We start from the raw sequence: 25,533 nt of genomic DNA, 5'->3' as shown, positions 1-25,533 counted from the left end.
ACTATTTTTCAATATAGTAATCATTTATTTATTTGGCATTTTTTACCAATCAGTAAAAACAAAATGAAACTCCAGCAAAGCTAGAACTTCCACTGAGTGACCTCCCAAACCTCTTGTGTGAGAGTCACATGGGATATATGCAAATGACCTTTATGAACATCAGGTGTTTCAGCCAATTGGTGATTCTGAATGTCCATGACTTGTTTTGTCATTTTAATGGACAATTTTAGGCCAATAAAGCCAAACCCCACTAGCTGTGGATATGCATATTTTGGCCTTATTATGACCTCATCAGCACAGTACAAGCAGAGAGTTTGACTAAGCAGAAGAAACACAGGGGTGTTATATGAACCTGATGTCCATTATCATTAGGGATTAGAACACTGAGGAAGGCTATCTAAAGCCGAAACCAGTTTGTTGTTATTGGGTTAGCCACCTTTTATATTCAATAAATGCTATATGATCCACTTGGTTTGTGCTGGACTTTGTGATTTATCCTGGATTAATGGTATAGTCCGTGCACTTGGCCTCACTTGCGTGTTTTTGGTTTTCGTACATCTTTAAAGATTCATGGGATTTTCTATCCAAAGTAAAGAATGATTTCTATTCAGATGATCTACTATAGATGTATGTGATTTATTTTCTATAATACCACAAGATGAAGGACTGGAATTTAGTATGCGATAAGTAACAAATAAGTTTGGAAAGTTAGGGAGAAAGTCTGGTCAGATTTAGTTTGGGTGGGAGCAAGAGCATATCCATTGTGAAGTAAGCTGAGCGTGCAGTGAGGTTTTGAATAAGAAGAGACTGTTGGTGGTGTGGATGGAGGAAGGGAGATTGTTCCAGAGGTTTGCTAGAGAGAAAGACATCAGGTGATTCCCAGCTGGATGTGTTGGTTTGAGCAATTAAATTAGGTTTTGGGAAATGGATCTTAGGAATCTGCCTGGTTTATGCATTTTAAAGGTATTGGCTAGGGAGGGGCAGAGGGATGGGTTATGAATGAGTTTGTGTGCTTGGATGAGCTGGGTATATGAGGAAGCTTGGTAATTCTAGCCAATTCAGTTTGTGAAGGGAATTACAGTGGTGGGAAGAGGCTCTATGACCTGCTGCAAATTTGGATATTTTGTTATAACAAAATGACAGTTTTGTTTTGAGTGAAGATTGCAGGCTGGTTAGGATAGAAGCACCATATAATATGGATGGAATGAGGTATGTGTTGGCTAAAGTAGTCCTGGTGGTAGGAAAGATAAAACGACTGTAACAGTAAAGCATACCTAATTTTTTGTGTGTTTTTTTGATATTTGCTTGTAGATGCTTGTCAAATTTTATTTGATTGTCAATGATAACTCCTAGTAGATTTGTGTGAGAGACTAGTTCAAGGGGGATATTATTTGTTCCGGTAATTGCAGAGGGTTGTTTGTCTAGGGAAGAGGTTTTGGAGGCATTGAATAGCATAAGTTTTGTTTTGGCTGCATTAAGGGCTAGATGGTTGTCTAACATCCACTGTTCAGTGAAAGAGAATGTGGCTTGTGCCAGATTGTTGAGAGTTGTGATGGAAGGAGAGAAAAAAATTATAGTAGAGCCATCAGCATATTGAATGAGACTGGAGTTTGGAATGGCTTGGTAGAAGATGTTTATGAATATGGTGAATAATAGGGGGCCTAGAATGGAACCTTGGGGGATGCCTGTGGATGTATTGAGGAAGGGTGTGGTAACTTTTTTTCCATTTAACTGCTTGTTGCCTGTTTGTGAGATAGCTTGAGAGCAAATTAGTAGAAGAAGGGGCTAGCTTAAGTTTATGGAGTTTGGTAAGAAGCATGTTGTCAGAAATGGTGTCAAATGCCTTACAGCAGTTAAGAAAAAAAGTGGATATGAAGTAGCCAGAGTCACGGGCTTTGTTGCTTGTTTCTAGGAAGGAAAGGAGGGAATAGACGTAAGTAGCTGATTATTAATGAGATAGGGTAAGAGTTGTTGGTGGACAACCTTTCAGAAATAGGGGATAGGATGATGATAGGGCAAAAGTTTGGGATGTCATTGTTATTGCCGCCTTTGTGGAGAGGAATAATAAAGGCCTTTTCCTACAAATTACTATGGGTTTTGACCATAAAAAGGTAAACTACCTAGATATCATGATTTATAAGGCTAGAATAAATAAGATGTTTGTGTCTAACTTATACTGGAAGCCTACATACTCTAATACCCTGTTACACTACAATAGTTGTCATCCACCACACCAAAAGAAAACTTTAGTTAAGGGCCACTGTGTTCACTTAGTAAGGATGGTTTCAGAAAATCACTTGTTCCTTGACCAATGCAACATTTTGAAGGAGATGTTAGTTAAAAGAGGTTACCCAGATTAATTTGTTAATGAATTTGCAGTGAAGTGAAGAGGAAAAGAGATGGTGGAATTTATGCACATATTTTAGGCAGATTTGTGACCAGTATTGATACAAACGCAAATATTAGAATAAGTACTAATGATGTATTATACCATTCAACCAGGACTTTAATTCTGTTTGTACCATAATTAGAAGGAACTGGGATATTTTAGAATTGACCAGGAATAGTTACAGGTTGTTGGTGAGAAGCCAAACATTGTTTACAAAAAAGAAAGCATTTTAAATAGTTAGTTGAAAGGGCAGGAAAAAATAAGAAGAATGGAAAAATGTCTAAGTGTGGGGCTTGTGCCCAACGTAAAAACATTATGGTTTGCAATAAAGTACAAATTAGGGGTCATACTGATATTATGATCCCTGGCAGATTTTATTGTTATTCCAAAGAGGTTGCATAGGTTGTCAAGTGCCAGTCATGTGATTGTTTTTATATAGGAAAAACAATAAGGGCATTAAAGGACAGGATTTATCAACACCTGTATGACATCAAAAAATGGATGTTAAAAATGCTTTGTTTAAGCATATTTTAGTGAAAAAGGACCATGCTTTTCAATTTTGTATTATTGATCAATGTGATTTAGATTCTTGAGGGGGTTCTGAAGCAAATTATTTAGAATAATTAGAATTGCAATGGATCTTACGTACTAATGCTATAGTCCCCCCTGGCCTGAATTAATATGTTTCCTTGAGTAGTGTTTTGAGATTGAAAGCTAATTATATGTTATAATTTTAAAATTTTAACTTCAGTTTTAGCTTTGTGATACTGTAAAATGGGTATATTTATTATGTATACTTATAAAACTGTTATGCACTATTTGCTTTGAGTCAGGCTAGGATTGTATACCAGCATTGCAGTGGTTAATTTCACCTTGGTAGGAAGCTTAATTAAATGTATATTATGATTGGTTAGTTAGGATTTGTGAGACATTAGCTTAGTATTTAAGCTTGTTTTGTGAATTATATTGTTATTCTGATGAAGTCCCCTACACCAGGATGAAAGTGCTTAAGTGTTTAATAAAGTTGGATGTTGAAACAGTGAGTTCTACTTCTGTTTGTTCTTGGTTGAACTTTTGTCCTATTTGATTTCTGTTTATACTTTATAATTAAATCTATACTTTTGTCAAATTGTGTCTTTATATGTTTTTGTAATTATATCTATACTACTGTTTTAATTGATGTTATTTAATTCTGTGGAGTTTTTCTCCCAGGGCATCCACTGAAAATAGGGATTTATTACACAGTCAGCCTTCCCCTGTAAGCAAATGTTAATAAATAGCATAAATGAATAACTAACTAAATAAATAAATAAATATGAAGTAAAAAAAAAACACCAAGGAAATATAAGTAGACCAGACAAAAAAGACACAAATGCTCATTTTGAGTTCAGTTTGTTTTTCATTTGAACACTGCCTGTGATGTCCATTGTTTTTGTTCAGATAAATTAATATCACAGATCCTGTATAGCATATTCTTGAAACCACGTGCATATCTCAAGCTACAGAACAATTGTTATATACTTTGCATATCAATTTGGACAAATTACAGTTAGTCTGAAAACTAATCTTGCTAGTATGCAGATCACCTCATAATAGGGTTTGAAGTCCTCTGCAGAATGACATGGGCCAAATACACCACTGGAATCCTTTAAGACACTGCAACTGCTTTCTGCATATTTTTCTGTAATTTAACAACAAAAGTATATTAGTACTTCAGTAAATTACCTTAAGTGTGAATTGCCCATCATAAAATCTACACTAAATGTCTTAAAATTCAATGATCATAATTAACTTTCAGCTATTATATTATAATGTTCTAAACAAAGATGTTCTGAATGTAGCAAAGTCATGTGTTGAACATATAATTAGGTACAAAATAAGATATATACTTCATCACAATGTTTTATCCTTGTATAACAGCAGTAAAAATAAAAGATATTTCACATTTCAAGATAAGTTGCTTTTCATTTTCTAACATTCCTGAACAAACAAATTGTATAGGCATAAGAAATTAAAAATATGGACAAGACAAGTTTTTTTTGTAATGTAACATCATGGGATGTTGTCGTGTGACCTTCACTATTTAGTCCTAATTGTGATTCGTCCGCTATCCCCTGTTTACTGTTACAACTTGAACAAGTCACCTAATCAAACAGTTATCCAGAATTATAGTTTAAAAGATGTACATGTGCTTAGCAAATTTGCCAAGTAAAATAAAATAAACAATGGAACTGTCTTAAATGATTATTTTGTTTTATAAAATGATTGGCCAGTGATACTCAAAAAGGAGCATGCTGGTTGGTCTGCCCAACTAGTGTGCCCATTATAAATCCGAGAATATACCAATGGAAAAAGGTCCAGTCACCAGAACTTTTTTCTATTGGTATATCGCATAAAATTTTTACTTTTCTTCCTTTTTTTTTTAAATAGGTTTACAACAATGAAGACCTCAAATGAACAAGGAAGGTGGCACAGAGAAAAATAACAGGAAAATCAGGTACATTTCTGCAAAACTAAAGAAATATGGCTGGTTATCCTTTTATTTTCTCTGTCCTGTCTCTCTTGAACATTAAAGGTATCCCAGTTTATTTTTTTTAATAAATAAATTTAATAAAAAGCAACAGATTTCTTCCTTTCTGCATTTCTTTCTTTACACAGCACTGAGGAACTGCACAAATGTGGGAACATAAGTCCCATAAGCATGTGCAGTACATAAGGAAAGCCCCAGGATACTGGAGAAAATGCAGAAGGGCATCATGGAGGCATTATACAAAGACATTATTTAAGAAAAGTAAGTATTTTTTTCTTAAATTATTTAATTGTATAATAGCAATAACCGACTCTGTGGTGTGGTATATTAAATATTTACCTATTGTTGGACTTATTTAATTATTCTGGCTTCACGCTTCTGATTAAACCATACCAACTGTGGGCAAATCTTCAATATACCACACTGACATTGTCGGTTATTGCTATATTATACAATGACTGGCTATTAATATTCAAAAACAAGCACGCCAATTGGTCAGCCCAACCAGCGTGCCCATTGTAAATCCAAGACTATGCCAACAGAAAAAGGTCCGGTTGCCCGGAATTTTTTCCATTAGTATATCTTAGGATTTTTTTTTATTTTTGCATCTTTTATTTTAATGAAATTGGAAAAGGGAAGACCTCAAACCAATGAGGGAGATGGAGCAGAGAAAAATAAAAGGATAATCAGGTACATTCTGCAAAACTAAAGAAACTTACCTGATTATCCTTTTATTTTGTCTGTCCTGGCTTAAAAGTCACCCAAAAAAAAAAAAAAAAAAAAAAAAAAAAAAGAAAGAGACAAGGAGATGTTCCTTTCTCTGTTGCTTCCTTTGCACAGCACTGATGTATTGCTTAAGAGTGGGAACACAAGTCCCATATGCATGCACAGTACATCAGACAAAGCTGCAAGATATCAGAAAAATGCAGAAGTGCACCAGGGTGGTATTATACAAAGACATTATTTAAGAAAAGTATTTTTTTCTTAAATAATGTCATTGTATAATACCAATAACTGACTTGGTGGTGTGGTATAGTGAAGATTTACCCATGTTGGCTTTATTTCATCACTCAGGCTTCACCCTTGTGATTAAACCACACCAACCATGGGTAAATCTTCAATATATCACACCAACATCATCAGTTATTGCTTAAATAAGGGATATCACAGGGTTAATGGCACTAGTATTTTTAATGTGATGCTGAACATGGCAAATGCAGCAGTTATACTTTCCAAAGCCAATAATTATTAATATTGTTTAATTAGTTGAGATAAGTAGTTTGCTTTGCAGATAAGTTTGTCACCGTAGTTAAAGAATTAAGTTATGAGGGTAAAGAGTGGGAAGAAAGAGGGGAGGTATCATTTTTTAAGGACAGGATAGGCTGTTATTGGGGGGAGTGCATCTGAGGTATGGGATAAGAATGGGAGGGGATGAGAGGGAGGTTGGTATATAAAGTTATGTTAGGGGAGGGTCACTCTCTTTGATTTCTCAAATTTGTGTCAGTATCTGTGAGGTTTATCAAAGCTGAGCACAAAGCCTTGTGTGTGTTCTTTCATTTGTCATTTTGATAAGAACTAGCGGCAACAAGAGACATCAGCAGTACATTTAGATATAATATAAATTATTGTGAAGAGAAAGATATAAATGTGGGCTTCACTGTCATTCTTAATTAGGGCATAATATCTCTTCTGGTACTCAGCTATCTTTTGTTAGTACTGCATAAACTTTGCATCATATTTTAGGGCACATTATGTTATTCAAGTGTTTCAATCAAGTTGATTTTGTAGTAATGGCCATAGATTAGATTTTAAACCCAGAGTGTTAATGTGTCATTGAAAGATATCCATGGAGTTCTCAAATCTAGCTGAAAGAAGAAAGTTAAGATAATATTGCTTGGTAAAATAATACATGAATATTTAACATATTGGGAATTAAAGCATTTGGTCATTTTCTAAAATGCTTCACATTGAGATGTTTTTTTAGTATGGTATGCTGAGAACCATATTAAGGTGTTAACTGCACATGCATTCCTTCAGATTATGCTTTTCCTTAAAATTGAGAAAGTGGCAAATTACAGCATACTAGGTAGATTTTACAGGACTTTGCTCTTTCAGTTTTGTTGTTTGAACGTTTACTTGCAGATGATGATGTAAAAACTTTATTCACATAGGGATCATCCATCATTGCAAGTTGCCTGTGCTTGCAGGAATTTGACATGATGCTGTAGAACATGTGCATGCAGGAATTTGACATGATGCTGTAGAATGTGTGCATGCAGGAATTTGACATGATGCTGTAGAATGTGTGCATGCAGGAATTTGACATGATGCTGTAGAACATGTGCATGCAGAAATTTGACATGATGAGACATTCCAAAATAGTGGTCGTCTAGTGTGCAACCTATGCACATAGCTCCCTACCTCAATTACATTTTCTAAGATATTTCTATATTCTAAAGAGTTTGTGGTCATGTTTCTAAGCAAAAAGTTCCACTTCACTATTATTACTTCGGGATTTTCATCATTCTACTACCTGCAAGATCCAAATACAACCTTTAAAATCTACAGTTCATCTATAGAGCCATAGCCAAGTGCATCCTAAGGGCCTGAGTTTATCTCCTGCACTCCTAATACTTCATGGCTAAGCAGCTAAGCATTGCAAATGAACCTGACATCATGGAGACACAAATGACAAAAGCAAAATCTTCAGCAATATTCTCTCCGGAAAAAGAGGTCCTTTCTAAAAGACAGAGAATAAATAAACAAAGCATGGAGTCTAATAAAGCCAGTGCTAAAACCAAGGATGATTCCAACTTCCATATGGATGAACTGAAACAGGCCCTTCAACCCATTCATTCTGCCATACAAAGTTTTTCGGAACAACTTTCTAACCTGGGAAAAACTATTAATCAAGTTGTAGACAGAGTAGTCACCCTCGAACAAAAAACCCAAATTAACGAATTTCAAATACAGTCCTTATCTGATGAGTTGCGCGTTAAAACATCTTCTATAACTGACCTTCAACTAAAATTAACAGACCTCGAGGCAAGAAGTAGATGCAACAATATTTTAATTACGTCTCCGTGAGAACTATGAAAATCAAGTTCTACTTAATACTGCTCAACAGATTTTTGAGTCACTGCTACATCTGGATGGCTATACATTGGACATTATGATTGAGAGAGCTCACCGTGCCTTATACAGATGTCAAGACTCCTCAAAACCCCGTCAAGTATACACCAGGCTACTTAACTTTCAGGTCAATCAAAGGATACTGAACGCAGCCAAAAAACACAAACCCTTCACATGGAATAACCATAAATTATCCTTCTGTCAAGACTTAACCCTTTCCATTAAAGAAAACAGACAAAAATTAGCTCCGTACTGTGCAGATCTTATCAAAAAGGATATTAGATTCCAAATGCGCTTTCCGAACACCTTAATCTTTCTCAATGGTATTAGATACACAGTCACTTCCCCGATCGAGGCAAAAGAAGCTTTTCTTAAAGCCTTTAGTAAGGCTCCTGAGTCATAGTCCACTATACATGTAAGTGCTTCAGCTCACGAGACTCTGCAAGATCTGCTTACTTACCAGATGAATTGGTGACAGTTCCGTTTGCTGCTCCAGCGATTGTTTTACTCCACTTGTCTTCTTAACTTTGTTTGAATGTTTTTTTTTTTTTGTTTGTTTTTGTCTTTCACAGTTGCTCCCCGAGAAAATCAGGGAACCTTTGGGTCATGAGTTGTTTCCTGAGAGTCATCTTTAGCTTGTGACTCCCAGGTGTTCACTTATAATAGGCCCTGCCTCTGTTAATTGCGCTAATAGTGCTTTGTGTCAGATCTCTGTCTCAGCTGCAAGATCATGCTTCCTTTTAGTTTGCCTGAACCTACTCTCGCAGAAATCATATTCTCAAGCCGGGAACTTATATTCATGATGAGTGGAGGCTGTATTAAACAGGTAACTCTGTTTTACATAGCTCTACTGAGTTTGAGATCAGCTTTGTGTTACAAATGCTCGCTAACTCCTGTAGCGGGCACCTGTGAAGAGCAAACTGTGAATAGATATCTCATGCTTATTTGGAGGAAAATCACTTGAAAATGTTGTGACTTAATTATTCCTATTGCCATCTACAACACTTATTAGATAACCCAACGGTCATATTGTTATTTGCCCTCTTTTTATATCATATTGTGATATTAATAGTCTTTATAGTATTGCCTGCCTATATAAATATATGACATAGCAACAGTTTTACCTAGCTACTATTCTAGGTGGTGACAGGCACAAATACAGTTAAACTATGTAATGTTAGTGTTGATTGCTCTGATAGTTAACTGTAAATATTGACATACTGTGTGTGGACATTGATTAATGTTATTACAAGTGGCTAAGAACCATAATCTACTAAATTTCTATAGTTGTTGATAGAATAATTTGTGTATTAATTATAGATACGAGAACTTAACATATTTTAGACATCAGGCAACAGATTTCACAATGTTTGTTTCATTCAAGGTTACACAGAGCATGTTTAGAATTTATAAGAATTGTAATTGTGGGTCTTACAGCCCCCCTAATATTTTGTGTATGATAGCTGAAAGGAGCAGGATTGCTAATATTTGTTAGTTTTACCTTGTTGTTATATGACTGTTTTTCTACCATACATAGTATACTTTGTTATCTTTTGATGTAAACATAGTCAATCAAACTCTCCTTTTTCCTTTGCTACATAGACCATGTAACTCTTTAGTTTCCTTGTGACTTTTTCTTTTTTTACCAGTCTATGTCACTCTCCTCTCCAATATCCTACTTTTCTCTTAGTATAGAATGGCTACTTATGAGTTCATATTCATCTAAACTTAGTCTTTCCACCACTTACTTGAATCCTTCATGATATATCCTCTACCTTTATCACTTTTTACTCTTAATATGATACCTAGGTAACTATAACTAAATAGTTTTTAACTAACAACTAGTACATTGTCTCTTCTCCTAACTATCTTTAAGATTCTCTCTGTCTTATTTTACCTATTTAGATTGCTACTCAGTTTTGTATGCTCTTAAGTGCATGGTAGTAGTGCTCTAAGATGGTGGTATTTTGGATGAGCATTTTTGTGTACATATGTATAGTAATGTTGTGTTCACCTTATGTTTGGTTTTGTACTTCTTCACCTAGGGGATATGGGTGGGTAGGCACCGGGGTTAGTCAGAAGGAGTACTATGCTACCTATACTTTTATTTGTAAATGTCTTGTAATTACAGTTTTGACGTGGATCTCCGCTCTCCAGTATCACTTAAATCTTAATGCCTTTTTTTTCCATTACTTGCTGATCTCTCCATTTCTGCTTCTAAATATTCTAGTAAACAATGTTCCCTTTAACCTTGTTAGGTTTCAGCTAACACGAGTTGGTCTATTGATTCTTGGAACATTAGAGGCTTACAAAATAGTGCTAAGAAAAAATTACTACTCCACCTTGTTTTTAAATCCCAGGCTAATATCTGATTTTACAGGAAACACACTTACTCAAGGAAGAATGGGAGAAAGAAACCAACAGAAAATGGATTAGAGATATCATAGCTGCCGGGGACAGTTCCAACTCAAAGGGAGTGGCCATTATAATTAAGAAACAATTTCATGGGGTTATTAATAATGTTAAATCTGACAAAAATGGTAGATGGTGTTATTTTACATTTCTGCTCCCATGCTCATCCAAACCAGTTCTTTTTTTGAATATATATGGACCATGCTCTCAACGACAAGTTTTTATATTGGAAATCTACAACATTCTTTGTTCATTCCAAAACTACATGTTCATAATAGGTGGGGACTGGAATGCAGTAATAGATCCTTGTTTAGATCGCACCAGCAACTCTACCTTGTATAACTTCCAAGCCTCTGTTGCCCTAGGATAACTTATCTCAGACTTTAACCTAATTGATTCTATTGCATTTAGTGATATCTCGACCAAAGAAAACTTATACACATTCTATTCCAAATGCCATAAGTCTTGGTCACGGTTAGACGTCTTCTTAATCTCTGACCCCCTATCTAAATTTAAAAATACCTTTAGTGTTGAACCCCAATTTCTTTCAGATCATGCAAGGATCTCCCTCAAAATTAGCTTCACGCCTTCAATCCCCACGTACACTAATTGGACCCTTAACAATAACTTATTATGTAACAAAGACATAATAAATGAAATTAATGCCATGTTATCAGACTTGGACATTAATCTTAAGACTTCCCAAATTCCTCCAGATATCCAATGGGCGGCATGCAAAGCTGAATTGAGAGGCTTTTTGATTAATAAAGCCTCTTTTCTTAAAAAAACTTAATAAAAAAGAAAAACTAATCTGATGTTAAGATTATCCTCTCTAGAAAAGAGACTGAGATTAGATCCTGACCCAAAGATCGACAAATTGATTATTACTAATCGAAAAGAATTACTTGAACTTCATACACATAATTACTCCCTTCAAGAACAAAAATTTATTGCAACTTACTCTGAATGGGCCCAAATCCCCTCAAGAACTCTTGCGAGAATAATACAAAACAATCATGGTGCTCCTAGAATCTCTAATCTCCACTACCAAAGTAAAATTTATCAATCAGACACTGAAATAATCCAATTGTTTCACTCTCTCTACTCAGATATTTATAGTAGGAAGGAAATAACACCCTCAAACCTCATATGGAGACTTTTCTGAATTCCATCAAATTTCCCTCCCTTAATGAAAACCAAATTTCGCTGCTATCTGCCCCGCTGGAACTCAAAGAGATTCAAAACGTTATCAACAACCTCAAATTGGGCAAATCCCCAGGCCCTGATGGTTTTACCACTAATTTCTTTAAAGTGTTTAAACTCAGAATCTCCTCTATTCTTTTGAAGGTCTTCAACTTCATTATAAATAATGGAATTACTGACTTACATTGGAACAATTCGAGAACAATCCTAATATTAAAAAACAAACAAGATAGAGCTGATCCCCACAACTATAGACCTATTTCACTAATAAATGTTGATATAAAGATATTTTCCAGTATCTTAGCCAATAGACTCAAAAAAGATCTTGCCCTCCTTAATTTCCCCCAACCAAGCTAGTTTTATGAGTAATAGGCACACTTGGGACAATACCTTAACTCTTGATTCCCTAATACAGTTTACAAAAAAAAATAAAAATCCGATTTATGCCTTAACGTTAGATGCCTCTAAAGCATTTGACAGAGTAAACTGGGACTTTTTGTTTTCAACCCTATCCCATTTTAATATACCTAAAACTTTCTCAGATATGATTAGAATACGCTATACAAATTCTTACACTTACCTCTATGTAAACAAAAAAAGGTCCAGCCCAATTTTGATTATCAACGGAACAAGACAAGGTTGTCCACTTTCCCCCTTCCTCTTTAACATTTTTATCGAGCCCTTTTTCTTATTTATTACCCAAAATACATTCCACTCTATCCCCAAAGTCTTAAATACCAACATAATACTCTCTGCTTTTGCCGACGACCTTAATCTTTATTTTCAATTCCCCAATACAGACCTGTCTAAAATCATAAACGCTGTCAATAACTTCTCTAAAGCCTCAGATTACCAGATTAATAATAAGAAATCACACATCTTTCCAATTAACCCTGATGCTCATAAATCTTTCTTCTTTCCTGAATCTCCTTTTCAAACAACCTATCACCTTAAATACCTTGGAATACACTTGAGCACAATCAAGCCTCCATGCTTCAAATCAACTTACTTAAAACTTGGTCTATAATACATCATGACCTCCATAGATGGAAACTCATGAATCTGACATTTCTATCCAAAGTAGCCATAGTGAAAATGAATGTCTTGCCCAGACTCCTATATCAATTTAATGCATCTAATCTGATTGTTTCCAACAATCTATTCTCCAAAATTAATAAAGAATTAGCCAAATTCATCTGGTTTCCAAAAACAGTTAGGATTTCTTACTCCAAGCTAATTTACCCTAAGGAGAAAGGGGGGCTAGGCCTTCCAAATTTCCAACTCTACTACACAATTATTAGTTCTAATAGAATCTGGACTATTTCAAATCTCAATTGTAAAGCTCATACCCGATGTCCGTCCTGGATGAAAATATGGCACCATCACATTATTTCCAACAAAATTAACCCGAAAGCTATTCCTTTCTTATACCCTACTTCCATGAACAACTCTAAATTATCGCCTACCCTAAAACATAAGATCAGGATATTCCAAAAACTGATTAAGGACATTAACCTTGAAAATACTCTACCTCTTCTCCAACCCCTACATCACAATTCAAACTTCAAGATCAATAATAAAATGGTTGACCTTACGGATTTTCCTCTTATTAAATATCTCAAGGTATGGGATATTCTTAAATATAAGGCAAAAACTCTTTTTGAGTTACGTCTAATTTTTAAGACTAACAACAAATACACAGTTATTCTCCGGCAACAAAGAGAGATAATATTTTTCACAATTTACTAATTTCTCTCCCAACCCTCAGGAAATCAGCAAACTCTGTGAATTCATTTCTACAGTCTCGAGTTCTGAGAAAAAGATTTCAACTTCTTACAGCTTACTGAACTCCTTACTACATAACTCCAACTGCCTTTTCTCTAACTACTGGGATAACCAAGGATCCCCCATTACAGAGGAACAAAAACATTCTGCTATAAAAATTACCACAGAACTTTCCCCTTTCAAAAAACTCATTTATACCCAACTGATGTTGAACAATAACTCTTACTACACCCCCGTAGTACTCAATAGATTTGACCCCAATCTATCTCCTTCATGTACCTGCTGTCCCTTTCCGAGAGCTGATCTAGTTCATATTATGTGGTCCTGTAATCATTCACACACACTCTGGTGTTCTTTAAAAGTATGCCTTGAGAAAATGGGATATTATAACTCCACCCTTTCCTGGAAACAGCCATTCTCCATATCCCCCTCACTAAGATGCCTAAGTTAGAACTCCACATATTAATCACTCTTGGCTCTCTTATCAAATTATACATCACAAACAACTAGTTGGATCGTACTAAATTTTGTTGGAGGGGTTTCAAGGAGATGGCAATGAAATATATTTCTGCTCAAAAGTTCATCATAAATGGGCCTAAGAAGAAAGCCTACTTTGGCAAATTGTGGAAATGTTTACTTGATTTAATTCTTTGTGTGTAATTCATTTTATTGTTTATCATTGTGTTATTTGTGGAGGTCCATATCCATACCCCTTGTATTACTTGGAGATCCACTGCCAACCCCCATAATTTTCTATCTTTGCCTCTCAAAGTACTCTATTTATCTGGTAGCACGTTCGTTTGTAAATATTGTACATAATTGTTTTTGGATGTAGATAGTTTACATTCGTTTATTTCTTTGTTGTTTGTTCTCCTGCTCAAAAAGACATGTTATGATCTATTGCTTAATCATAGTGTTTCTTTCCTTTTTCTGTATGCTTTGTTTTATGTGAAACAATAAAAAATTATTTGAGAAAAAAAAAAAAAAAAAGAAATTTGACATGATGCTGTAGAATGAATGCATGCAGGAATTTGACATGATGCTGTAGAACGTGTGCATGCAGGAATTTGACATGATGCTGTAGAGCGTGTGCATGCAGGAATTTGCCATAATGCTGTAGAACTGTGCATGCAGGAATTTGACATGATGCTGTAAAACATGTTCATGCAGGAATTTGACATGATTCTGTAGAAGCTGTGCATGCATGGATTTGACATGATGCTGTAGAACGTGTGTATGCAAAAATCTGACATGATGCTGTAGAACATGTGCATGCAGGAATTTGACATAATGCTGCAGAACATGTGCACATTGTATTATTCTTTGAGCTGCTACCCTACGCTCAGTTTTCGTCATCATTCTCACTCGCTTTATATATTTAATAGAGATGCCTTGTCAGTTCCATGCTCTTCCTTATACATTCTGGTTCCCTTGGAGAAATGCTTTCTTTTTTGGCTGTTTTGAATTTTAAGATTACTAAATTAGCTCTTTTGTCTTTAGGTAGTATATACATGCTGTTTAGGGGCTGTCAAACTAGGAAATGAGGTTTGCTAACAAATCAAGTTGTCCTGGGACATCTTCAAAAGGGTTTAGGCTGATATATTATGGGAGTTAAGTGGGTTGGGGAGGTGAAAGGGTTAAATGGAGGAAGGGATGATTGGGAGGAAATGAGATAAGGGTGGGGAGAGGCTTAAGGGGTTTAGACAAGTGTAGCTGGGTAAGTAATCACATTTTGGCATGAACTTGCTACCCTCCCTCCCTCCCTTTTTTGTTGGCAGTTTGGTAGGGATTTTGGTTATGTTGTTAGTTGGGGTAGGGATGATTGGGAGAAAATGACATAAGGGTGGGGAGGGGGCTTAAGGAGTTTACACAAGTGTAGCTGGGTAAGTAATCACATTTTGGCATGAACTTGCTACTGCAGGTTATGTCCAAGATGACCTTTAGGTCCTTTGATCAGGTAGGCTTTGGATTATGGTTGGTAAACAAAGAAGAAGGTAGGTAATTTTTGTAGCATTTTTTTTCTTCTTGTGGCCCTCTTCGGCCTGTGGGTTGAAGGTTAACAAATGAGGGTATATGGGGGGGGGGGTCTATATTATAAGATCGATGTTTGAAAACATTGAACAACATATGGTCGACCATTTGGTCGATGTCTTCAAAAACTGACCTTATAAAAAGACAAAAAAAAAAAAAAAAAGTACCCTAACAGGTTTAAGCAGGGGGGACAAGCACCCCCGCACCCCCGCACCCCCCAACACCCCCCACTACTTAAATATACCAACTCTGAGACCGCACTACTTTGCAGTAAATGGTAATCTCCCCTTACGGAGATTTCCGTTTACACGCTCAAGATTCTGAGCGTTTGATATTCTCGTGTCAACAATGTCAGATTCGATATTGCTTTTGAGAATATAATATAGACCCTATATGGGAGTAGATATTTGTTTACTTTACTAGAGGTTGTGACTGGTACGGGTGTGTGGTGAGGGAGCCTGGTATTAAAGTAAGAATAACATGCAACACATACTTCAATAAATCAGTGTGTTGACCAATCGCAGCCCTTAAGGCCAAACACCTTGCCTGATACACTAGTAATAGGTGACTCCATAGTCAGACACACTGATGTCCCACTGACCAGGCTGAACAAGGAGAGGGTGACTGTGAGCTGTCTATCGGGAGCTAGGATCCGCCATATAACACAAGCACTCAGGTCACTCCAAAGCAAGTACAAATATGACTCCGTCATTGTCCATGCTGGTGTGAATGACCTGAGACGTACCTCCCTGAATTACATGAAAAGAGACATAGAGGAGCTCTCCGATTATGTAGCCCAGGCTGGTATGACCCTGACCCTGAGCAGCATCTTGCCCTCACCAAGAATGATACCACAATACAAAGACAAGATGATCAGCTTTAACAATTGGCTCAAGTACTGGTGTCATTCTAAGGGGATCCAATGTCTGTCTGCCTGGGATGATATGTTGGACAAGCCATGCTGCTTCGAAAGGGATGGCTTACACCTGTCACCACTCGGCTTCTGGATATTGGCTAAGGCTCTTGCCACCCCCATAGTGCCTTTTTTAGGCAAGGCTCAAAAGACAAACCCACCTCCTTAGAAAACAAAAATAGAAAAAAACTAAGGGTAATGCTGCTCAACACCAGAAGTCTAAATCTCAAGATGCAGGCACTTGATGCACTCCTCAGCATGGAGAACATCGACGTCTGTGCAGTAACTGAAACCTGGTTCAAGGCTCCTGAGAGCACCCCAGCGCTACCAGGCTATACCTCGTATCATGCTTTTCGGCCCCAAAACTCGGGCCGAACCACAAAGGGAGGGGGAGTGTCCATATTCATAAAGGACACCCACACCTCCAGGTTAGTAGCAACACATGAAGCATCAGAGACCATACAGGTACAACTAACCATAGGCAAAACTGCTATACAACTGGTAGCATGTTACAGACCACCCTCCCAATCTCAAGAACCCCACTCAGCCTTCCTGAAGACATTGGAGGATATGAATGTATCACAAAATGCCATCATACTGGGAGACTTCAACTACCCAAACATACATTGGGTACATTATTCTAGCCCTAATACCCTGGCCCAAAGGTTCCTGGAATTCAAAAATTCAAATGCACTGGAACAACTAGTCACCTCTCCCACTAGGGGAGATAATATACTAGACCTGATCATCACAAACATGGGGACAAAATGCTCCCCACCGGAAGTATACCCCTCACTAGTGAGATCTGACCACAAACTAATCACCCTGGATATACATATCCCACCTTCACCCCCAGCACAAAAGACCACAGTGAAAAACTTCTCAAAAGCAGACTTCACTCTTCTTAAGACTGAGATGGTATCCTTTAAGCCCACTGTGCCAGTGGATACCACATCCCACAATGCCGAATCCTTCACAAATGCTTTCTATGGACATCTCCAAGAATGCATGGATCATGCAATCCCAAACAAATCCAAGTCCCTCTCCACCAAATGTAAGCATCCTGTCTGGTGGACCTCAGCCATAAACAAATTGTATAACAAAAGAAGGAAGCTACTGCACGTCAGAGCGAAATCCCATGAAGGGAAGACATCTCTGATCAACATTAGCAGAAAACTACTTTCTCTCATAAAAACATCCAAGGCAAACTTTGAGAGAAAAATCGCTAAGGACACTAAAGATAACCACAAAGCCTTCTTCAGCTATGTTAGAAACCTGGGCGGAAACCCTCAGATATTCTCAGAGTTGGTTCACAACAACAAAAAATACACTGAACCCACAGATATTGCTAACATTCTGGCTGACAGGTTCAGTGCAAATTTCTCGCCTCCTTCACCCCCAAAAGAAGAAATACTTATCCCAGCTGAATGTAATCTCCCTGTCATCTCAGATGTCCAAGTGAGAACCGCCCTAAACAAAGCAAAAAAACACAGCATCAATGGGACCTGACGGTATCCCGGGGTGCGTGTTACGTGAACTCCAAGAGGAGCTAAACCCACACATAAAAATGCTATTTAACCTTAGCCTTACTTCGGGATATGTACCTGAACACTGGCGTACAGCAACAGTGGTCCCACTCCACAAGGGGGGTGCCTCTACAGACCCTGGAAACTACCGCCCCATAAGCTTGACTAGCCTGGTCTGCAAAGCTATGGAAAGAATCATTATGGAACTCATAAATGGAGACATAGGGGACCTACAGACGCTTGACCCCATCCAGTTCGGCTTTGTAAAGGGCAGATCCTGCCTTTTAAACCTGGTTGACTTTTTCGAAACAGTCACTAGAGCCATTGATGAGGGCAAAGCAGTCCATACAGCATACCTGGACTTGGCTAAGGCCTTCGACACAATACTCCACTCAGGCATCATAGATAAGCTAAACAGCTTAAAAGTAAACCCTTATGTCACTAGATGGGTTGCAAACTGGCTAAAGGACAGAACCCATAAAGTTAAAATCGCTGGAGCAATGTCAGACTCAAAGCCAGTCACAAGTGGTGTCCCACAGGGATCTGTCCTGGGACTCCTCTTGTTCGGCATTTATTTCTCAGATGTTAAAGCAAACATGGGAGGGCTGTGGCTGACAAAGTTCGCAGATGACTGCAAACTAGGCGCCATAGTCGATACACCAGCAGATACACACATCCTACCAAAAGGCCTCACTGAAACGGACAACTGGTGCCGTAGTCACGGCCTTAAACTAAATGCCAAAAAAATGTATAGTCATCCCTTTTGAGAAAATAAACTACCCACAAATTATCACATACACAGCAACCCACTGAGTACAGAAAAAGTAATCAGAGACCTAGGGACCCAAGTAGACAGCGACCTCTCATTTGACACCCACGTTGCCAAAGTGGTTAGAAAAACATTCTACCTTGCACACCTCATCATGAAGGGTTTCACATCCAGATCCAAGGATGTCATTGTACCCCTATATTCCTCCCTCATCAGAACCATGATTGAGTACAATGCCCCATTTGGTATGTGCCTCACCCAGCACTTGCAACAGCTGGAGAGACCACAAAAGTACCTCACCAAAAGGATCAAGGGTCTCCAACATATGTCTTATTCTGCCAGACTAAAGAAACTTCAGCTCTATTCAGTAGCATACCACCTGCTCAGAGGTGATCTCTGCCTGCTGTACAAGGCCATGTCCAATCAGGATCTGATGGACATGCTCCATCTCAAAAAATCCAAATCCATCAGGACCACGAGAGCTAAAAACTTAAACCTCGGCACAAGTATGAATAGGACATGCTGGAGGGATAGATTCATAACCCAGAGGCTTCCCATGCTTTGGAACAGGATCCCAGTTCATATTAGGCAGAGCCCCTCACTGACTCTCTTCAAGAGAAATCTTGATGAGTGGATGGGAGATCGTAAGTTTACCCCAGGGGTCACATCTGTGTCACTGCTAGACAGGGGCACAGTAAACTAATTCTATTATATAAGGGGACCTTCACTGTGTCACTACTAGACAGAGGCACAGTATTCTAGATTTATTCTGTACATTTTTGTACCATTTCATGGGGTGGCAAAAGCCACATCACTATGGCTAGGCTTACAAATGCCTCAGGGCAGGTAGCCTAGTACTATACTATGAAACTGTGAAACTATAATCATATCATATAAATAAAAAATAAATAAAGAATAATAAAAAAAAAAAAAAAAAAAAAAAAAAAGGAAAGAAATGGCTCTTTCCTTGCATGGTCTTAGGTGCTGTACTGTTGCAGTGGTTAGGATCCATCCTTGCTGTTTTTGGTGCTGACCAAAAAAAAATAAACATGGAGATAGTAGAGGGCGGAAGAATTTTCAGCGGTTTTGAGATGACTTGAGTGACCCCATATCTATGTATCTATAGAGGCTGGTGCTGATAGGGAATGGGAATGCTATTTGTTCTGGGTTTTGTGCTGGGGAGCTTCTTCTCTCAGTCGTGTTGGTGAGCGAGCTGTCATCGTTACAGTCTGGGATTTTCTTTTGAGGTTGACTGTGATGGAGGTTGTTTCAGCTGTGAGTGACTTTTCCCAGGCTGCAAATTTCTTGTTATTAAGCACTCCATGTGCATGTGTGCTGCAGCACTAACTTTGAATTCCTTTGTAGTTGACGTTCTCGCATGGCAGGTTATGGAGTCTTAGAGTTTTATTGGGCATGGTACGTATCAAGGTATTGCTTGTGCATTTAGTTTAGTTGACTGCTCATGCATTATTGCTGTTAGCTGCAGGACTTTTAAAGCTCTGCCTTGTCATAGCAGAACAGTGTCAGTTTGTTCAGCATTTGTTACTGTTGGCAGCAGGACTTTTGAGGCTCTTGGTGATAGGTGATCTACCTTGGTTAATGGGTGCTTGGTGGCAGTATGGACAGGGACATTTACACACACTACTATTCAAAAGTAAAGTAAATTATTAATTTTAAATCCAAACCCAATTGTCTTACTGTCAAGTTGTAATAATGCCTTGTCTTTTGTTATAACATGTTAATTGTATGGTTCACTGATGAACCACATATGGTTTATTGGGGTATTGATGGAGGGTTCCTGGGATGATTTAGTGGTGGGGATGGTTGTTTGATCCTGGTGGTCTGGTAAGGTATGCAGTTTTCAGCCAAGCTGTAGTCGGTGGTGAGTTTTCATGGGATCTGGGACTTGCTTGGTTCTGTTTTCTGGGAGGTTTCTATGGGTTCCAAGATTTGTGGAGCATCTGCACTTGTGTCCTTGGTCGTTAGGGGGAGGTGGTATTATGGAATAAGCTTGCAGTTACGAATATGGCGCCTGCTGCATAGATCCAAGTATTTGGACATCTTAGTCTAGTAATATTATTAGCAGCTGTGGTCTTACACAAATGGCATTGTTAAAATATTTCTTAATTTTAGGGGACACGGTGTTTGTTTACATTACAAAGGTGAAAGTGCTTTAAGTTTTAACTAGCTCAGAGCCATAGGAATCACATTTTGGTAGGAATGTGAGACTTACTACATCTAGTGGTAATGTATTCCCTTCTTGGAATCCCTTTTTTTTATGTCTTCAGGGAACACCAGGCAAGTTTCATGGCTAGTGTGGGAACAGAGCTAGTGGAGCATGGAGTTTTCTTGCCATCTGTGATTTCAGTTCAGAAGATAAATGAAACAATCAGAATTATGGGTTTCGGGACGGGAGAGTGAAAATCTTTTGTGTAATCAATGGAAAAGCATTGCATCGTGGCATATCTCTAGCTGAGACAGTGTAGTTTTGTTGTTTGAACAGTTTTATAATAACAATGTTTGCAGCTAATACTTGGGGCTTGGCATCGATAGAGGGAAGGAGGAAGTTGTTTTGTATGGCGAGTGCTTCAGATCTACTTTTGCATTCAGTCAGCTAGTGCAAGAATGACTTTTGAATTCCTAGCATTTGGTTGCTGAGAAAATGATATGGTGTTGGGTTGATTACTTGTACTTTGTGCAGGTGATGTTTAGTGTTCACAATTGCAAAAGATTATGTAGTCTTTATGTGTATTTGCGGAGGGGTTGAGCTGTGCAGAGGTGTCACGGTTTGAGGGTCTGTGTTGTTTGTGGAAGTCATTTGTTTGCTGATGGATGTTGCCATTTGCCATCTTCGGGTAGTACTGAGAGTTGTGAGGCTGATGGTTTCGCAGTGCAGTGGATGGTTTTCACAGGTTCTGAGGATGAGGAGGAATGACTGATGCAGCACATGCTCTGTAAGTCGGTATGTTCTATAGGTCGCACAAGATCTGTACAATTCGTGGGCAAGCCCCCTGAGACATTATTACTGTGCTACAGAATGTTTTGTAAAAAAAAACAGTGTTTATACAAGCCATCTGTGGGTAAACCCAATATCCACTAAGGTAGCATGAGGAAAGGGAACTCTCCTGGAGGCAGAGTTCTGCTCTCCTCCCCATATAGAGCTTAATTTTATATAAATAAAAACAAACTTTTTGTTTGATGGAAGCCTTCAGCTTCAAGGTGGTTAAAGTGGTGGCCCACCTTTGATGGGGGAGCAGGATTTAAATGGTTAATTTCTGTATCCTTGTTCTTCTCTGTCATATCAGGCTTGGTCAGGTTGTTTTCTTGGTTGCAAATTTGAAATGCACTTTGGCATTCCTTTTTGTAAGAATTTAGCTGCTTGGCAACTGCATGGAAGCTTTTTGACTGATTAGCTAAATTTATGTCGTTTGTTACTTATTTAGAATGGAAATTTGACCCATAGGTACAATTGGGTTTTGGTAATGCCGCTACTATTAAAGAAAGAGAAGAAAAGACTGTCCATAGTTGGGTGGGAAAATTTTGGTTTGGTCAGCAGAGGAATTGCGGTTCATTGGTGGTGATGATGATCATTAGTTTTTTGACAGTTAGGGAACTTGAGAGAACCGTGAATTTCTTTTTGCGGGCTTTAGGCTGATACTGTGGGGTTTACTATGGTGGCAGTTAGTCCGCACATGTGCAGGGGTGCTAGTTATAGGAATATAGTCAAATGGGTGAACTGACATAAAATTGCTAATGAAGTACAGGCATATTACTTCATCAATAATGTGGGTAGAATGGCTGGTGGGCATCGTGGGAGGCTATATGTAGGTGCAAGCACTTTAAGCCCTTAAATGGTGATCTTTAGCAGAGTATTCAGTTCTGCATGGCTAGGGTGCAGGGGATATGCATGTCCGTATTAAGCAGGAATAGTTTGGCTAATGTTTGTTTGGGTGACCTCATTTTAATTTGTCTCTTTGGGCTTTATTACACTAAGAGGCTGAGAGAAACTGGACCCTATTTAAGTCTATTTTAAATATAAATATAAAAACAGGAATGTGATGGCGAGGACAGGCATTTGAGCAAGGACTCTGAGGACTTCTCCCTCCCCCCACTTTACCCATAGCTTTAATTGGATGCCTAATCACCATTTAGAAAACAGACACCACAACATTTGAAACTACATTTGTCACTGCTGTAATGGTGGCTCAGGAGAGGTGATGTAAGTGGGGGAGTGTCTTGCTTGGAAATTTTACTGTGGCTTACTAGCAAATCATTGGCAGTTTTATGTCCAAGAATGACAATCATTTGAGTTGCAGATTTCATATCATTCCGAAGATCTAGGTTAAGCAATCCTGTACTATCAACCGTTTAAGTTTGTAAGAAGAATATTTAAAATATTACCCAATTGTATTTGGTAGGCTGCTAGTAAGCTATTAGGTTTGCTGCATTTTGACCATTTGTTCGACATTATGTTGGTTAGTGTGCCTCATTTGGCGATGGAAGGTTAAGAGCTAGACAAATGGTTGTGGATATTGATAGGTCCCTTCACATGGTGGTTAAGTTTTAACATACTTGTCTGGCAGTTAAATTTATATTGGGTATTTGATAGGGTCATTGGAAACCTAGCGTCAGTTATTGCTGCTTTGTCATGGATGTGTGTGAAGGTGTTACATTCATTCCTTGGTTGGCAGGATAGTTTGTATTTGAAGATGTTTTGGAATGTGCGTTATGTATTTTAGATGATTTACATGTCTTTTCTTTCTTACAGATGGGGGCTTTGGAATGCTGCTGCTATAATTTGGAATAGATGGGGATCAGGTAGAGCCTTCTCTTTACATACTAAAGGATTTACTTTTGCCCTTTTCTTTGTAGATGGTGGTGTAACAAGTACCAGCTGTGTTGATACAAAGGGAATTTGCAGGTGATGGAAGCAGTGGTGAGCGAGGAGGTTACACACGGGGAGCTCAAGGTGGCAAAAGTTATTGACTGAAATTGCTGAAGGCCAGAAGTCATCATGCAGTGGCTTGAAAATGGGATCTGAAGAGTGACGTTTTGATAGGATGGATGTTTTTGCCACCAGAATGGGGCACAATGTTGGGCTGAGTAATCACCTTATTAAGGCATATTAGAGCTCTGTGTTCAATTTAGGCAAAGAGAACTTTCGAGGGGAAAGGCCAGGGACAGGCAGTGATTAAGGTTGGTTAGTAGTTTGAGTGTTCTGGTTTGGATGGTTGCTAGGAGGTCTGAGGGTTCTGGTCCAGAGTATCCGTAATGAGTGAATTGGAGGTGTTTATGGCTGGGCACATAGAGTACTTCATTGGTGAGCATAGGTGAGTTTTCATGACCTAGGTCAAGGGGTACTGGTTTTCTGCCAAGTTTTGGATTTAGAATATTCCCTACAGCAATCGGGTTAATACACAGCCAGAAATGGATAATTTGGTGGGCTAAAGCAATATGCTATAGTTGACAGGTTTGTGGCTATAGGTTGCCATTCCGTTCAGGTTGAGCTATGATTAGTGGCTGGAAGGAAGTGGTCTAAAAAGAGTGTATTCTCTGGGAGTGGAGGTCCTGGTGGTACAGTGGAGTCATGGGTAATCCTACTATATTTAGTTTTATTAGGGCATGTTTCAAGGACGGTATGCAGGATTCTAAGGGCTTTACAGATGATGGGTACACCGAATGATGTTTGGCTTAACCCTTCCCATTATGGAAGGTAGTTGGTTGAACAATTTTGGGTAGGAGGGAGGTGGAACAACCTGGTCAGGCTGGTTGGTGGAGAGGAGGGACAGCCTTGCCCACATCTGTTCCCCCTCCAGTGTGTGGTGTTTTTATTTCAAGGATTTGTGGAAAGGAAATGAGCAGCTGGAGGAAGTTTGCTGAATAGGTAAGCAAATGGAGGTAAAGATGCTGCTTATTTGGTTGGTAATTTGATGAATTTTTTATGAAGTGAGATGGGACGCTGCTTCATGAGTAAAGTAAGTGAGAAAAGGTATGGACGCTGCTTACTGGGCAGGATGAGCAGGTATGCTGTCCTGATTAACATTACAAGGATGTTTATGCTGTGTTTAGAATCAACTATACTATGTCCAGTTGTAAATAAAAGTTTAATAAAGGTCGTCAAATGTCATTCAGTGTGATGTGTTTATTGAAGGGACCAGGACAACTATTATTATTATTATCTGATGCTTTCATTGTTTTTTGTTTGCCATTTAGACTATGTGATATCTATTATGTTACAATGCAATATTTAAAGAAGCTTATCATGTTTAGGGTGATCAAAAAATGAACTTCCCTTCAATTTCTGGTTCAAATACTAAATTTTCTACCCAACAATTTAGTAAACTTTTAAAACATACAAGGCTAGGGGCCATTTTAATAGACAAACTAGACAAAGGAAGCATGTTCCATAGGCTACCTGATCTAAAAAAAGTGCTCTATTTATGTTTATAGAATGGGAAAGTATACATCCCTACTCTGGTTTTAGAATGAGTATTCTCTAGCAGAGTATTAATGTACAAGTAATGCTCACAGAAAAATGAGTCTGCCACTTCAAGGCAGCATATCAAGCCATCATGCAGCTCAGACTGAAAAAAAATAATGGTCCCCATTATTTTATGCTAATCAGTGATTCTGCTGCTTAGTGACTGCAAAATGTAAAAAAATTCACATAAAATGAAAAAAATGTGTGTGTATGTGTTTATGTCTGAGTGTGAGAGTGCATGTGTGAGACAGAGAGATAAGCTGAGCTACTGCACTAGCTAAGCAGTTCTTCTGCTGTTTAGTGAGTGTAAAATACAAAGCACGTGTGTGTGTGTGTGTGTGTGTGTGTGTGTGTGTGTGTGT

General features: G+C 38.1%; 1 protein-coding gene across 17 annotated transcripts in view; it reads right to left on the bottom strand.

The window, feature by feature from the left end:
• Nucleotides 1–25,533, bottom strand: part of LOC122815694 (mucin-19-like) — a 505,085-nt gene that overhangs the window by 316,305 nt on the left and 163,247 nt on the right. For all 17 annotated transcript variants that reach the window (XM_044088394.1, XM_044088400.1, XM_044088403.1 and 14 more), the window contains exon 15: nucleotides 3,976–4,070. In XM_044088394.1, the coding sequence (XP_043944329.1) occupies nucleotides 3,976–4,070 (95 nt within the window). The remainder of the gene's footprint in view (nucleotides 1–3,975; nucleotides 4,071–25,533) is intronic.

Source organism: Protopterus annectens, chromosome 11.part0 (genome assembly GCF_019279795.1).
Source record: "Protopterus annectens isolate FY-2018-M chromosome 11.part0, PAN1.0, whole genome shotgun sequence".
Taxonomy (NCBI): Eukaryota; Metazoa; Chordata; order Ceratodontiformes; family Protopteridae; genus Protopterus; species Protopterus annectens.
This window is presented reverse-complemented; position numbering and strand designations above follow the sequence as displayed.